This window comes from Equus przewalskii, chromosome 8, assembly GCF_037783145.1.
Source record: "Equus przewalskii isolate Varuska chromosome 8, EquPr2, whole genome shotgun sequence".
NCBI classification, from domain to species: Eukaryota; Metazoa; Chordata; class Mammalia; order Perissodactyla; family Equidae; genus Equus; species Equus przewalskii.
In genome coordinates this window covers 50,287,226-50,301,017 of record NC_091838.1, presented here as the reverse complement: position 1 = coordinate 50,301,017, position 13,792 = coordinate 50,287,226, and the positions used below count along the sequence as shown (strand labels likewise).

At 43.2% G+C, this 13,792-nt stretch overlaps 2 protein-coding genes across 35 annotated transcripts in view; both read right to left on the bottom strand.

The window, feature by feature from the left end:
• RIMS2 (regulating synaptic membrane exocytosis 2) overlaps positions 1-8,105 on the bottom strand; it is a 573,066-nt gene extending 564,961 nt beyond the window's left edge. For all 34 annotated transcript variants that reach the window (XM_070630747.1, XM_070630761.1, XM_070630775.1 and 31 more), the window contains exon 1: positions 7,700-8,105. In XM_070630747.1, coding sequence (XP_070486848.1) covers positions 7,700-7,875 — 176 coding nt within the window. In that variant the 5' untranslated portion in view covers positions 7,876-8,105. The remainder of the gene's footprint in view (positions 1-7,699) is intronic.
• LOC139085143 (uncharacterized) lies at positions 7,897-9,235 on the bottom strand. Its single transcript, XM_070630939.1, has 2 exons — positions 8,817-9,235; positions 7,897-8,599 (listed from the first exon to the last, which is right to left on the bottom strand). The coding sequence occupies exons 1-2, from the start codon at positions 9,233-9,235 to the stop codon at positions 7,897-7,899; spliced, it is 1,122 nt and encodes a 373-aa protein (XP_070487040.1).
• Positions 9,236-13,792: the final 4,557 nt, after the last annotated feature.

The window sequence follows — 13,792 nt, the reverse complement described above, 5'->3', positions numbered from 1 at the left end:
AGATAATGGTTAAAACTGTTTTAACACCCAGAGATATCTGTATTTCATTAGGTGACTAGAGAATATACAAGTATCTGTAGTCTCTAGTATCTTTAATATCTAGGAGTAAAATTTCTAGACATTTTAAAAGGATAAACTGTCTGACACCCTCAAACAATGTCAAAGAGACAAGCGCTCACTAGATTAGTCTGACATTTTTTACTATGGTTATAATGTACTAAAAACACCTTTACAGTGTTTTTCATGACACTTTACATTTTTATGTGTTCATTTGATTATGGTTGGTCTTAGATTGTCTGTCTCTGGAGGAAATGAATTATTTCTATCCAAACATTCTATACATTCCTTACCATTCAGCTCGGTTAAACACACTGGAAATTTGCAAATGCTTTGAAAGTAAAATAATATTTTTAAAGCAAAATATTCCTTAATTTGTAATATTCTTTAAATTTAAAAATTATATATCACAATATTCTTCTGGTTTCTTAGTCAAAACAAATATGCTCTTAGTTCAAAAGAAAGATGAGTTGCAATCACACACAAATACTATAAGTTTGCTTCCAGAAAAATAAACAAAATTGGACATATGTTTAAAAACTACATTTGAATTCAAAAATAAGGACAGTATTACCTAAGCAAACCTTTTTCTTTTAGGGTACTGAATTTCATCTTGAAAGCAAGCACTATCTAAATGAACACAGTCTTTCATTCCCAATGTTTCATTCATTCACCTAATTTTTTTTTTTAAGATTTTATTTTTCCTTTTTCTCCCCAAAGCCCCCTGGTACAAAGTTGTGCATTTTTAGTTGTGAGTCCTTCTAGTTGTGGCATGTGGGACGCCACCTCAGCGTAGCCTGATGAGCAGTGCCATGTCGGCGCCCAGGATTTGAACTGGAGAAACCCTGGGCCGCCAAAGCGGAGCACGGGAACTTAACCACTGGGCCACAGGGCTGGCCCCCTAACTAATATTTTTAAGTACTACTATGTGTAAGGTAGTGCGTTAGATGAGAAGGTGAGGCTGAAATAGTGTACACGACAAACATGGTGTCTGCTCTCTGGGAGTTTATAATCCAGCAGGGGAGACAGCCCATAAACAAGTAAAGAAATCACTGCAAATTTTGATAAGTACAACTGGGGAACTATTAAAGATGTTGTGATAGATAATAAAGGAGAAAACCTACTTAAGAGTGATCAGGAAAGACCTCTCTAAGGAGGCAAATTTGAAGCTAAGGCCAGAAGGATAAGAAAGAGGCAGTCATACAAAGATTGTGTGTATTTTGGGGGCAATGGAAAGGTGATGAGCATTCTAAGCTCTAATAATCATGCTTCAGAATTAGATTAACCTAATAAGATTCTCTGACTTCTCAGATACAATATGAATATGACAAATAAGTAAGTACATATTTTGATTTATTAATAGAGTAAAAAAAATTGATCTTTGCCAAATCTAAGGACAATCACAGAATAATTTTTACAAATTAGTTCCCTCACATTCACCCACAACAATCAGTAGCTTGCCAATAACCAACAACTTGGTGTCAGTATTATTTTCACTGCTACACCTTAGTTATCAGATTCCCTAATGGTTTTTCTTGAGGAAACTGCTTCCAATTTGACACATTCCCTCTCACCATCCCCGGTCTTCTAGACAAAAAATGAAGTCACTGAAAAGTCCTCCAGGCATATTTTGACTTCCCAGTAGACAGGAAAAGAATCTCTCAACTTAATAAAAAAAAAAAAAAAGGGGGGGGGTGGGGGGAGCCAGCTCCGCGGCTTCCCCGGTTCGGATCCTGGGCGAGGACAGGGCACCGCTCCTTAAGCCATGCTGAGGCAGCATCCTACATAGCACAACCAGAAGGATCTACAACTAGAATATGCAACTATGTACTGGAGGGCTTTGGGGAGAAGAAGAAGAAAGGAAAAAAAAAGACTGGCAACAGATGTTAGCTCAGGTGCCAATCTTTAAAAAAAAAAAAAAGGAAGATTTCACCCAGGAATGCTATGATAATACTAAGGTTAAGAGACTGCTGTCTATAATCAGTTAACAACTATTTATTGCACACCCACTTGTGCCAGGACATTTAAATAATCTATACTGATCAAAATAATCCTTCAAAGTAGGTGTTATTACTCAGATAATATAGATGAGGAAACATGGGCTCAGAGCGTTTAATAATGTAAGCAAGACTTTACAGTTATTAATTAATAAAGTACGATTTCAAGTCAAAATCCATCTGGCCCACCACACTTACCTCCACTACCTCCCTCTTCATCACACGGTATAGTCAGTTCTTTATGTATCTATCTATATATATATGTACTTTTATTTTTAAAAACTGGCCCTGAGCTAACATCTGTTGCTGATCTTTTTTTCTTCTTCTTCTTCTTCTTCTTCCCAAAGCCCCCCAGAACATAGTTGTATATTCTAGTTGTAGGATCTTCTAGTTCTACCACATGGGACACTGCCTCAGCATGGCTTGATGAGAGGTGCTAGGCCACGCCCAGGATCCAAACCGGGAAACCCTGGGCCCCCAAAGCTGAGTGGGCAAACTCAACCACTCCACCACTGGGCCAGCCCCTATCAATATATAGCTTCAATAAGAAGATATTATTTAATTCTTCTAGTTACTTTAGAATAAAATATATATTTAAAGAATTTATTAGGTACCTTCTCATAAAATGCCAACCAACTTTTTAGAATGCATTTTGAGTCACTAAAAACTACAAGTTCTCAATTTTTGGCAATGGCCATGGTAATTTACATGTGAAATAATGATTTTTGTTTAAAAGTTTTCATGATTAAATTGCATCATTTATCTGACATACCACATTCTTAAATTTTCATTTAGCTATGAGAAGAAAATAGTCATTTTTTAAGTATTAGAATGAGGAGGATCACTCTAAGTATATCACAAACCCATAAGCCATAAAACAAATATAAATTCAAATACATTTTTAAAAAATCTTGACCAGTAAAAAAAGGTATAAACAAGGTCATAAAACCAATGACATATAAAGAGCCTCTACAAATCAATAAAAATGACCAACAAAAAAAGAAATACAAAAGGCTCAAAACAAATGTAAAAAGCTCTCAACCTCACGGATAATAAGAAAATTGCAATTAAATCTACAATGGCATATTTTTCACCAATACACTGGAAAGGATTATCACACAATGAGTTGCCAAAGATGTGACAAAGTCTCCCTAGTATATGTCACTTATGCATACTTCCTCTATGAAAGTAAATTTGGCAATATTTATTAAAATTTAAAATATACTGACCTTTTGACCAAACAATTCTATTTCTAGGAATTTATCCCAGGGATATATTCACACTTGTGGGAAATAACATAGGTACAAAGATATTTATAACAGTATTGTTTCTAATGGCAAAATAATTAGAATCAACTTAAATACTCAAAAATATGGTACTAGTTAAAGAAATTATAAAACAGTCATAAAATGGGATATCATGCAGCCATTAAAATGCACGAGGCAGCTGTACACTAATGAGTGTGGAATTGACCTCCTAAAAAGTAAACAGCAAGACACATCTCTGTTTTTCATCTTTACCCATATACATCCATACATGTACATGCACACATGTACACACACATACAGACACACAATATTTGGTATATGCACATATTTACTCTTATACATAGAATATTTCTGGAAGAGTACACAATAAAAGGCAACAGTAGTTGTCCCTAGCTAGTGGAAATAGGTAACTAAGAAATTTCGTGCCCATATGTATATATTACCTACTAAATAAAGACGTTTATAAGTTGACTTTGGAAAGTACTTTTAAAATTTAATTATTAAAAAAAATTTAGAACTGCTCACCTATGATTTAAATATAAGCTAAATTATTACCTTGATCTATCATAGAAATTTTTACTTACTGTCTTCCTTTATTTGGGGAGCAAATTGTCCCTTTGACATTTACAGAAAATCTGAACTGAGAATGAAAAGATAATTTACATGTCAAGAAACACATAATTTCTAATTTGTTACAAAAACACCTCATCTAAAAGACTATGATATGCACACAGTAGAAATTCAATAAATACATACTTTTCTATTGATTTCAGTGGGTTTGGTTTCCTTAAACATTTCTTTTCACAATACCACACCAAAAAAAAAAAAACCCTCACTGGAAAATATAAACGTTTTAAAAATTATGCTTTTCTTTCAAAAAAATTATTCTTCATTTTCCCAACAAAATTGATTACTACCTTATTAACATTACCAGAAGACAAACCAACATTATTTATTAGGTACCTACTATGTGCAGGTGTTAAGGATGCACAAAACACAAACACCAAAGAAGAGTATATGTTTATTCTTGCCCTCAAGAAGTTTACAGTCTTGAAAGACAAGGCTTAAAAACATTAATCAGTAAGAGGACATTATAGATTTTACTGATGGATTGAGTTATCCAAACCAAAACTGTTAAAGGAATTTATGTAAGGATAAAGAAAGTACCTACTGATCTATTGAGGGATCTACTGAGATATAGAAATGCTTCCAAAATTTTAGTGTCTCACTCATATATAAAATGGTATTATTTGATGGTGATAGAAGATTTCCTGAGTATGTAGATGTTCAGCTAGGCTTTGAAGAAATTGCTGATAATTAAATACAAGTAGTTTTTAATTATTCAGGATCCTAAAAGAGACAGATTAGTGGTCTCAATCTGTTTTGATCGTTCACCTCTCTCATTAAAAATATCTCAGGCATGAACCTCTCAATACATGCATATTTATTTATAAATTAAATGCATCTGAATATTGTGAGTGTATATATTAAGTATCAGTAAAGCTTAATTTATTTCTTTTTCAAATAAAAATAGAAATGTAAATAAAAGTTTTAATACTTTCTTCCTGTACTCCAATATATCATCTTTGATGCCCTTGGGCATGCACTCCCCACTTTGTATGAATATTTAATATGAATAGTGAAACTCACAGATCATGCAAAAATATTTTCATCCAATAGTTTCCATTTTTCGCACATCAAACTTATTTTTTAACTTAGTTGTTAAAGGGCTACAGACATGAATTTGAATTCAGTTTATTTCTCTCTGCCTATGACCTCTCAGAATAGATGTCAACATGCAATTAAATGGACATCACTAAAAAGAAACAAAAGATAATGTGGTCATGACCAGATAAATGGCCCCTAAAACTTAATGGGAAATAATAATCATTGAAGAAAATTAGTATTATTTTTTCCTAGATATAGTATTGGTAACTTAATATCCAATATTGATAATATACTGCTTAATAAATTGTCAAATTCTTCAAAAGGTTTTATCTCTATCACAACTCTGTTATAAAGTCTGCTCTTTCGCTCATTTTCCTTGCCTAATCTTATTTTATTACAAAAGCCAAAAGCATTTTTAAAGAATGTTCAAAATTAAATTTTCAAATATATTATGCTTTAACCTCCAAAGAACTTCTTGTCAAAATGAATACAAAAATAATTGTGAACCCATATAGGCTGTTTTGAGGTATAAACCCTTCCAAGACTAAGTTAGGTAGAAATGCAGATAGATATTTTAAATGAATATGAATAGATTTTTCATCAATGTAATTTCATATACTGTGTGAATATATGTGTAGAGAATGTTTGTTTCTACATAAACTGTGCAAATGTGAATGCACAAACATTATATGTATTTGCATAGTATGCAGGTTTACATAGAAATGTAATATAGGCACACATAGGTACCTAAAAAACCCTTTCACAACATTTTCCTAATATACTGTTCATTATGAGTAATTCTCAATTCACAACTTAAAGTTAATTTAAATTTCTATATATTAGAACAATAAATAGATTTAGAACTATAGTGAACTATCCAATAAATACTATGATTTAGCATACTGTAAAGAAAAACACACTGTATATTTAAATACATATGGGGGTCAAAGAAATAAAACTACATTTTATTTGAGCATCATTTTGGCAACACTAATTTTAAAGCAATCACAGTAAAAAATGGATTCATATATCTAAATATCAAACTCTAAGTCACCAAAAGCTTGGCATTATCAGCATATATAGTAAAGTTAAGCAAAGTTAGGAGTATGCTCAAAAAGCTTTTAAAAATAATACTTTATTCTCCCATTAGTTGAAATAAGCTATTTAAATCTCTTAACCTTTTTTCATTTCCCAAGCCTACTAATAAATCACATTCCCAAACAAGTACTCAAACCCAGAAATTAGCTTTGAAGAAGCAATTCTTCTTTATTTCAGTTAATACGTCAGAAATACATTTGTTCTCCTACTCCCTCAGTAATTTTTGAGAAGTAGTACTTTTCTCGAATATGTACAGATATTTGATACATTTGTTACCATAAATTATTTAAAGTTGTATTTTTCATTAAAATGTGAAAATAGAGAATTGTTTCTTTATAAGTACATTAAAGAATACTGAATTCAACAACCTGTTTTTAAAATTTACATCATGCGAGGTCAGTGTGTTAGTTCCTTCAGAGAGGAACTCTACACTTTCAATTGTGTGTTTCTGTGGAGAATACGGGAAAAGCATACTTGATAACAGGCAAAAGAACGGTCCCATCTTTGGCATATAAACTGTGCGAGGTAATCTCCTAGTGACTAATTCATTTCAAGTAAAAAAACAGTTGAGTTGGAAAAATATAAAAAGGTTACATATCTTCTACACAATCTCACATAGTAACTGAGAAATCAAATAACCATAAAACATTTAAAAGCAAACCTGTAGAAACAAATCTCTACTAAACTGACAAGAAGAGGAGTCTCAGAGCGACAGCTCTCTCTGTCTGGACAGTTCCCTGGTGCTGAAGTTACACAGCCGCTAAACCGCTGCCTGGGCGCTGCTTTCCCTCTCCCACCCTCGGCAAAATCCTAGCTGCCCAGACTATAAGCACGAATAATAGAACTTCACAGGGTAGGAAGCAACCCAAACTGCAGTAATCGGAGGAACTGGAGTCTCTTCACAGTCTCCTCAGGATTAAACAGATTTACTAGTTGCAGACAGACAGAGCAGCAGAGCGCAGGGTGTTGGAACCCGCCGAAGGGGAGGGGCTGGAAGATGGCGGCGGCCGCACACCCACCCGAGACGCGACAGAGCTTAGGCCCCTCGCCCGCACAGCCGCCCTCCTGCCCGCGGCGACCGTGGGCAGCGCTGCTCCTCTCTGCGTTGGGGTCAGAGTCGCCCTGCGGAGGCGCGGGACGAGGGGCCCCCGGCGGCACCCGCATCCCCGGCCGGCGCGCCTTCGCCCGCGTCCCGGCCGGGAGCACCTGTGCACGGCCATATTGGATCCATTGCCCCAGTCACTGCCTCCGCACGGGGGCGGCGGGAAAGAAGGGACGCGCGGAGCCGGGGTTCAGCCCCAGCCCCACCCGGGCCCCGGAGCCGAACTGGCCCGCCGGGAAAGCCGGAAGGACGCCCGGGAAAATTACACCGCCCAAAGGCTCTCCACCCTCACCTCAGCTGGCCTCGGCGCCCTCCCTCCCCGACACACACCCCCGCGCCCTGACACCCAGAAAGCAGCCCCGGCGGCCGACGCCGGCCGCAGCCCTCGTGGCCCAGGCGCCGCCGGCGGGAGGGAGAGCGACGATCCGGGGCGCGCAGGCGGCCGCAGGGCAGCGGCCGAGGGGGCGGAGGGCAGGGAGGGAGGCGGGAAGATGGAGCCGGGTCCTTACTTGAGCACCGACTGCTCCTTCTCCTCTTCTTTCTTCTGCCGATCCATGACGGCCAGGATGATTTTCCTCTCCTCCTCCGTGAGGTGGCTGAGGTCGGGCATCTCGGGCTGCAGAGGCCGCTGAGAGGCCACCGGGGTGGGAGCCGGGCGGCCCCGCGGCCCGACAGGAGCCGACATCTTTGGTGGAGCCTAACCACCCTAGGGAAGCGGGGAGGCAACTCCACGGGCGGCGGCGGCGGCGGCGGCACCCGCGCGGGCGGCTGGGGCAGCCTCCGGCGCTGGGACAAATACATACAAATCAATGGCCTTCAATCCGAGGCGACAGCCCCCCTCCCCCAAGACAGAAAGAGCGGGGGGAGGGCAGGGCGAGTGCGGGGGGAGGGAGGGTGAGGAGAGCGCTCCGGGAAATGTTTCTTCTTCCCAGGGGCGAAGGGCTGGCAAGTGAGCAGTTTCGGGGGGAGAGGAGCGGGAGGCCGGGCCTGGCTGCGGAGCGCGCGGAGCGCCCGGGGAGGCTGGTGGAGTAAGGTGGCGCGGACCGCTCAGGGTGGGGTGACTGGAGGGAGCAGGCGGGAGGCGGCGCGGGCTGGGGCGCGAGGGTGTCCGGCCGCGGCGGGGGCGGGGGCCCGCGCGCCGCCCGAACGGGGAGAGGGGTAGCTGCGAACCGGCCCCCAGGGCGAGTCCCGGGAACTCGCTCGAAGCGTCCCGCGAGCCGGAGGGGTGCCGAGGCGGGAGCCGAGAGGGTAGGGGAGGGAGGCAGCAGGGGCTAATTTCCCGGAGAAGCGGCTCAGCCGACCGGCCGGCTGACGCGTCACAGGGCTCCCCGGCGCCGCGAGGGGACCCCTCCAGAAAGGGAGCGGAGAGGGCCGCGGGGCCCAGGCCGGCCGCCGGAGACCCCTCGGAGCTAGAGAGGAGAAGCGAAAGCGGAGAAGGGATGACAAGGGCCAGCAACGGAGAGTGCCGGGGCCAGGGCCCCTCGGCTGCCAACGCCCTGGTCCGAGCGAGCTCCGACGCGTAGCAGGGTCGGGCGCAGGTCGCTCCTCCTCACACGCCGCCCGGGGTCCCTCAGCCGCCGCCGCCCCTTGGGTCCGTGAAGTCGGCGTCGAGGGCCCGCGCCCTACGCCGCTGCTGCTGCCGCCGCCGCTGCTCCGTGCCGCCGCCCGCGCCTCCTCCGCCCCTCCGCCTCCCGGGCTCCTCCCGCGGGGGCGGCGTCACCTCCCGGCTGCCCAGGCCCGGGCACGGCGGGCGCCCCGCGGGCAACGACTGCCCCTCCCGGGCGCGATCTGCGGGCTGGGGCCGGGGCGGGGGGGCGGGGGGGGGGGGACGGGGGGGAGGGCGTGGAGAGTGTGAGCAAGTGGGGGCGCCCGGGAGTGGGGAAGGACGGCGAGCCGGGGCGGAGGGGAGAGCCCTGTGGGTCAGGTCGGGAGGTAAAGGAGTGGCAGCGTCTGGGGGGAGGGGGAGTGTCAGGTCCGGAGATGGGCTGTGACCGGGGATTGGGGCTGCCCAGGGGTTTGGAAAGGAGGGAACGCTGGGGGGACATCCGGGCCCGGCGGTGAAAGAGTGAGCGCGTAGAGGGGCTCCCGAGGTGTCGTGGGCGGGGTCCTGGAATGAGGGAGAGCGTAGCGTGGAGAGAGGGGTCCCCGGGGTGGGGGGCCGCAAGGGGTTACCTGAGGGGAGGGAGAGGGAAGTATGAGCGAGTGGGGAGAGCAGGTGATGTCGAGGACCTGGGACGCGGCGCGGGGGCGGGGGACGCGGGCACCCAGGATGTGGAAGCTCTGGAAAATAGGGCTGGTGGCAAAGGACGTGCGGAGAGGTACTGAGGGGAGCTGGTGGGAGCGTGGAGAAGTGGGGAGGTGAGATTGGGGGAGTTAGGGTTTGTCTGAGAGAAGTGTGAGGAGGAGGAGGCAGGAGGCTCTGAGAGTCCCGGGACTAAGGACCATCCGGAGAGCGAGGAGGGGCCGGCGCTTGGGCCAAGGGCTTCGGTCCATTTGGCCCTTTTTGGCGGGCCTAGAATAGAGAGAAGCAGCAGAGAAGCGGGGAGATCGGGTCAGAGTCAGAGTCTGGTTTCCCAAGCACAGAGACGGGTTCGGTGAAAGAGGTCGAAAACCAGCTCCCGGGGAACGACAGTGGCCGCCGCCGCCTTCTGCTCTCGGTGGGGTTGAGCGCCGCCCAGACAACGCTCTGGGTGGGGGCGGGGCAAGGAGCGGGCGGGGCAGGGTAGAGGTGAGGCCTGGGTGGACCCGGCTCGAGGCTGGTCGCCAAGGATCACCCTCTCTTCTGGGCGCTCTCGGTAAGCGCAGGGGATGACGAGGGGTGGGGGGGTTCACGTATGTGTACACATCCCTACGCCGCCTTCCACGCTCGCGCTCTTTGCACCAGGCCAGATTATGGTCTGGTGAGTAGTGTAAGGCCTTTGGGGTTTGTATTATATGTGTCTTCTTGGTGTGTAGTAAGCTCTCTCCCTCCTCCCTCTGTTCCCCAGGTACCATCTGACTAGATCCCAATTTAAGAGAGCTGGGGATAGACAAAGCAGCCCTACAAGTCTCTTGTGATTTCTAAGCTTAAATTTCTATGTTTCTTTTCTCCCATGCCTTGTAATTTGGAAGAGGAAAGAGAGAAAAGTTTACTTATGAGCTTTTTTAAGTTAATTATTATTATTATTACTCACCTGCTTCAAACCAACCTCTCATACTCCAGATAATTCGGTTTTCATCTCTTTGGAGCTGAGCAAACTAGATGAGATCATATGAATCCCAATTTATTTAATTTTGGTTTAGAGTTACAGAATTTTTATGAATCTCTAATCCAACCTCATCACCCTATGGGAAATTGAGAACTAAGATCAGCCAGCTGGTAAATGGCAGCACTGCAACTAGAACCTAGATAATTTGACTCTGTTTGAAACCATGATGGTTTTGAACCCTGGCAGCACATTAAACCTACCTGGATCATTTTTTAAAATATCACCAGGGTCCAATCCTAGATCAAATGAATCAATCTCTGGGGTTGGGACCCTGGTGGTGGGTGTATTTTGAACATTCCCGAAGTGACTAATGTATAGCAAAGGTTGAGAACTACACTATGTGCATTGCAAAATAGATAAAGGAAAAGAAACTGGGAAGTGGAAAACAAGCAAAAAAGAACACTTCTAGAGAGACTGAATTTTTTTTACCTAAAATTGAAATATTGAGTCTTCTAATAATATCACATTTTCCTTTCTACTCATATGCAATGACAGGTACCAGTAAATAGACATCTGTGATTTTAGCCTAGGAAACCCTACTACTAGTATTTTAGTGCTACTAAGATACACAAAGAACTCCTTTAAAAGAAAGGAGAGCAGAACTAAAAATATCAAAAAGGATGGGTGGAACACTCTACCTTACTCAACTATTTCTGAGCCAGATTTGAAGAAGTGACACCAGCGTCACCCCTCAGCCAACTATCAACTCAAGCAGAAATAGAAGCCAGAATACACACATTACTCTGAGGCTGAAACCCTGAGGTTAAAATAGCTCAGTTATTTTGAGTACATACATAAAATGTGAACTTAAAAGTGGTTGTCCAAATTGGACAATTTTGGCTTCCTTTACAGTAGAGAGTCACATCCTGGACCCTGCACTGTTTTCTACCAGTCACATAGCATGCTGGGTGTCTGTGGCTATGTCTCCTGGAACCCTCACTGCTTCTCACCTGCCTAGAGACAGCGCCAGCATATGAAATACGATGTGCATGAGCCGATATCACTGGGACATCAGACTTCTTACAGGATTGAAGCAGAAGTGTGTGAGCTTGCTCTTACTGTGTTTCCTTTTTACGTTTCTTTACTACAACTACATGTGTTTTTTCCTATTAAAGGGAATCCTCAGGAGTGGAAGTATCTTAAAATCATCTTCCACCCTGATTCATACACCTTTTCAAAATACAAATTTGTCACAGCATTTATATATCTTATAGCTAGAATATATATCTTATAGAATTTTAAATGGGCTGCTTTTCAATGTAGTAGGCCCAATTTAACATAAGACTGCTATGCTCAGAACTAGAGTAAAATATCTTCAAAAGAGCTCTATCTTTTGGTTTATTACAAAATGGATCTTAGAGGTGTTTTGTTTGCTCTGAATTAGCATTCTACCTGACATGTTTATCACATCTCACTGTATCCTGTATGGCGTTGTGTGACTTGGACATGTCTCTCAATATATGAACACATTTGAAGTTGAGTTGAAATTGCGCTGTTCTTCTTTAACTTTAAAAGTAACTGGCCACCTTCATCATTGAATTCCCAAAGTCTTCTTGAGAGGCCACAAACTAATCCCAAAATGTAAATCCTTTCTTCAGTTCCTATAGGAACACAAGTTTGTGAAGCCTGTGAGTCTGTGGATTTCCATTTTTACTTGTGAGTAAGGGCTACTTACTTATAATCTACTGAATACGTTATAGGAAGAATATCTAAACTAAAATCATAAACTAAAATAATCACATCAGTAGAATCTACTGAGGACTCAGTACTCTGCTAGGATATCTGGCTGCCTCACAATACTTGGAATCATTGCAGCTCTCCTACTGCACACAAATATTCATAGATAGTTGGCATTTCTACAGTTTCTCATAACAGATCTCCCTGCTTCTTTCATTGTGGCTCTACAGTCTTTTCTCAGCACAGCATAAAGAGCAAGGCTCCTAAAACGTTAGTCAGATCATACCACTCCACTGGTCAAAATCCTGTTGTGGCTCCCCGTTTTACTCAGTCGGAGCTAACCTCCTTAAATGCCCTACAAGTCCCACAAGATCTCTCTGACCTCAACTCTTACTGCTTTCTTTAGGCTTTCCTCTAGCTGTTTCCTCTGCCTGGAACACTGTTCACCAAGATATTCATTTGGATAACTCTCTCTTCTCCTTCAAGTTTTTGCTTGGTTATCCATCCTGTTTAATACTCCAGCTTGCCCCACCCATTCCATCACCACTCTGATCTCCTTTACCTTATCCTACTTTTTTCTTTTTTCCATAGCATTTGCTACTGTCTGGCAACTTTAGTTTTACTCCAGGTTGAATAATATCCCAACTTACTATGTTTATCATTACTCATCAGCTTCCCTTACTAGAATATAAGCACACGGACAGAGCAAGATTTTTACCAAAGTATCCCAAGCACCTAGAACAGTACGTGGCACATAATAGGTCTTCCAACAAATACTTGTTGAATCAATTTCTGCGGAAAGAATTTGTCATCATCATTGTTTTAAGTTGAGTAGGAGAAAAGGAAAAAGCATTCTCAAAAGAGGGAAGCACAGGTACAGAGAAGTAAGATCTAAGCTCTTTATCAAAGTAGATAGGTTCCTTTAGGATTCCACTCCTGCCTACCTCTGTAGCTTTATCTCCAACCCAGCCTACCATCACATCCCCCTCTTCAGCCATGACAACCTATTTGCACTTTATTGAATGTGTAGTTTCTCATCTCTCTGACTTTCTATTTCCTCAGCTTAGATCACTTTTTCTACTCCCTCTCCCATAAACTTCCTCTCAGTCAGTTAACTTCTTTGTCTTCTCCACCATATGCTCATCCCTCCCTTTCTCCTCCTTCCACCTGTTTGCGCCAGGCTCCTTAGCACTGTACATACCTTGCCCACAGATAGCACTTGCCACACAGTGTTGTAGCCATTCATTTCCTTGTCTGTCTCTAACTAGACCATGAATCCTTTAAAGACAAGGAATATGCCTTTCTCTCTGGTTTCCCCAAGGCCTATCAGACTGTCTCATATATTATAGGGACTCAATAAATATACACTGCACAATTACATGAGCAGTCATAAAATAATGAAAAGAATCACTATTATTGGAGTATGAAGCGAGGGAGGCAGGGAGTCATAGCAAGAGATAAAGCTGGAGAAATAGGTTGTAACAAGATTATGCTACAACCTTATATGCTTTGCTGAAGAATTTGAACTTTCCTATAGTCATTAGACAGGCAGTAGAGGTTTTTTGGGCCAGAGAAGTGACATGATCAGCTTTGACTTTCAGAAGAATATTCTGCCTTTAGTTCCTCCTCCGTATCTAAAACACCTGCTAATAGAATTACTGAAAGGACACAGATGTG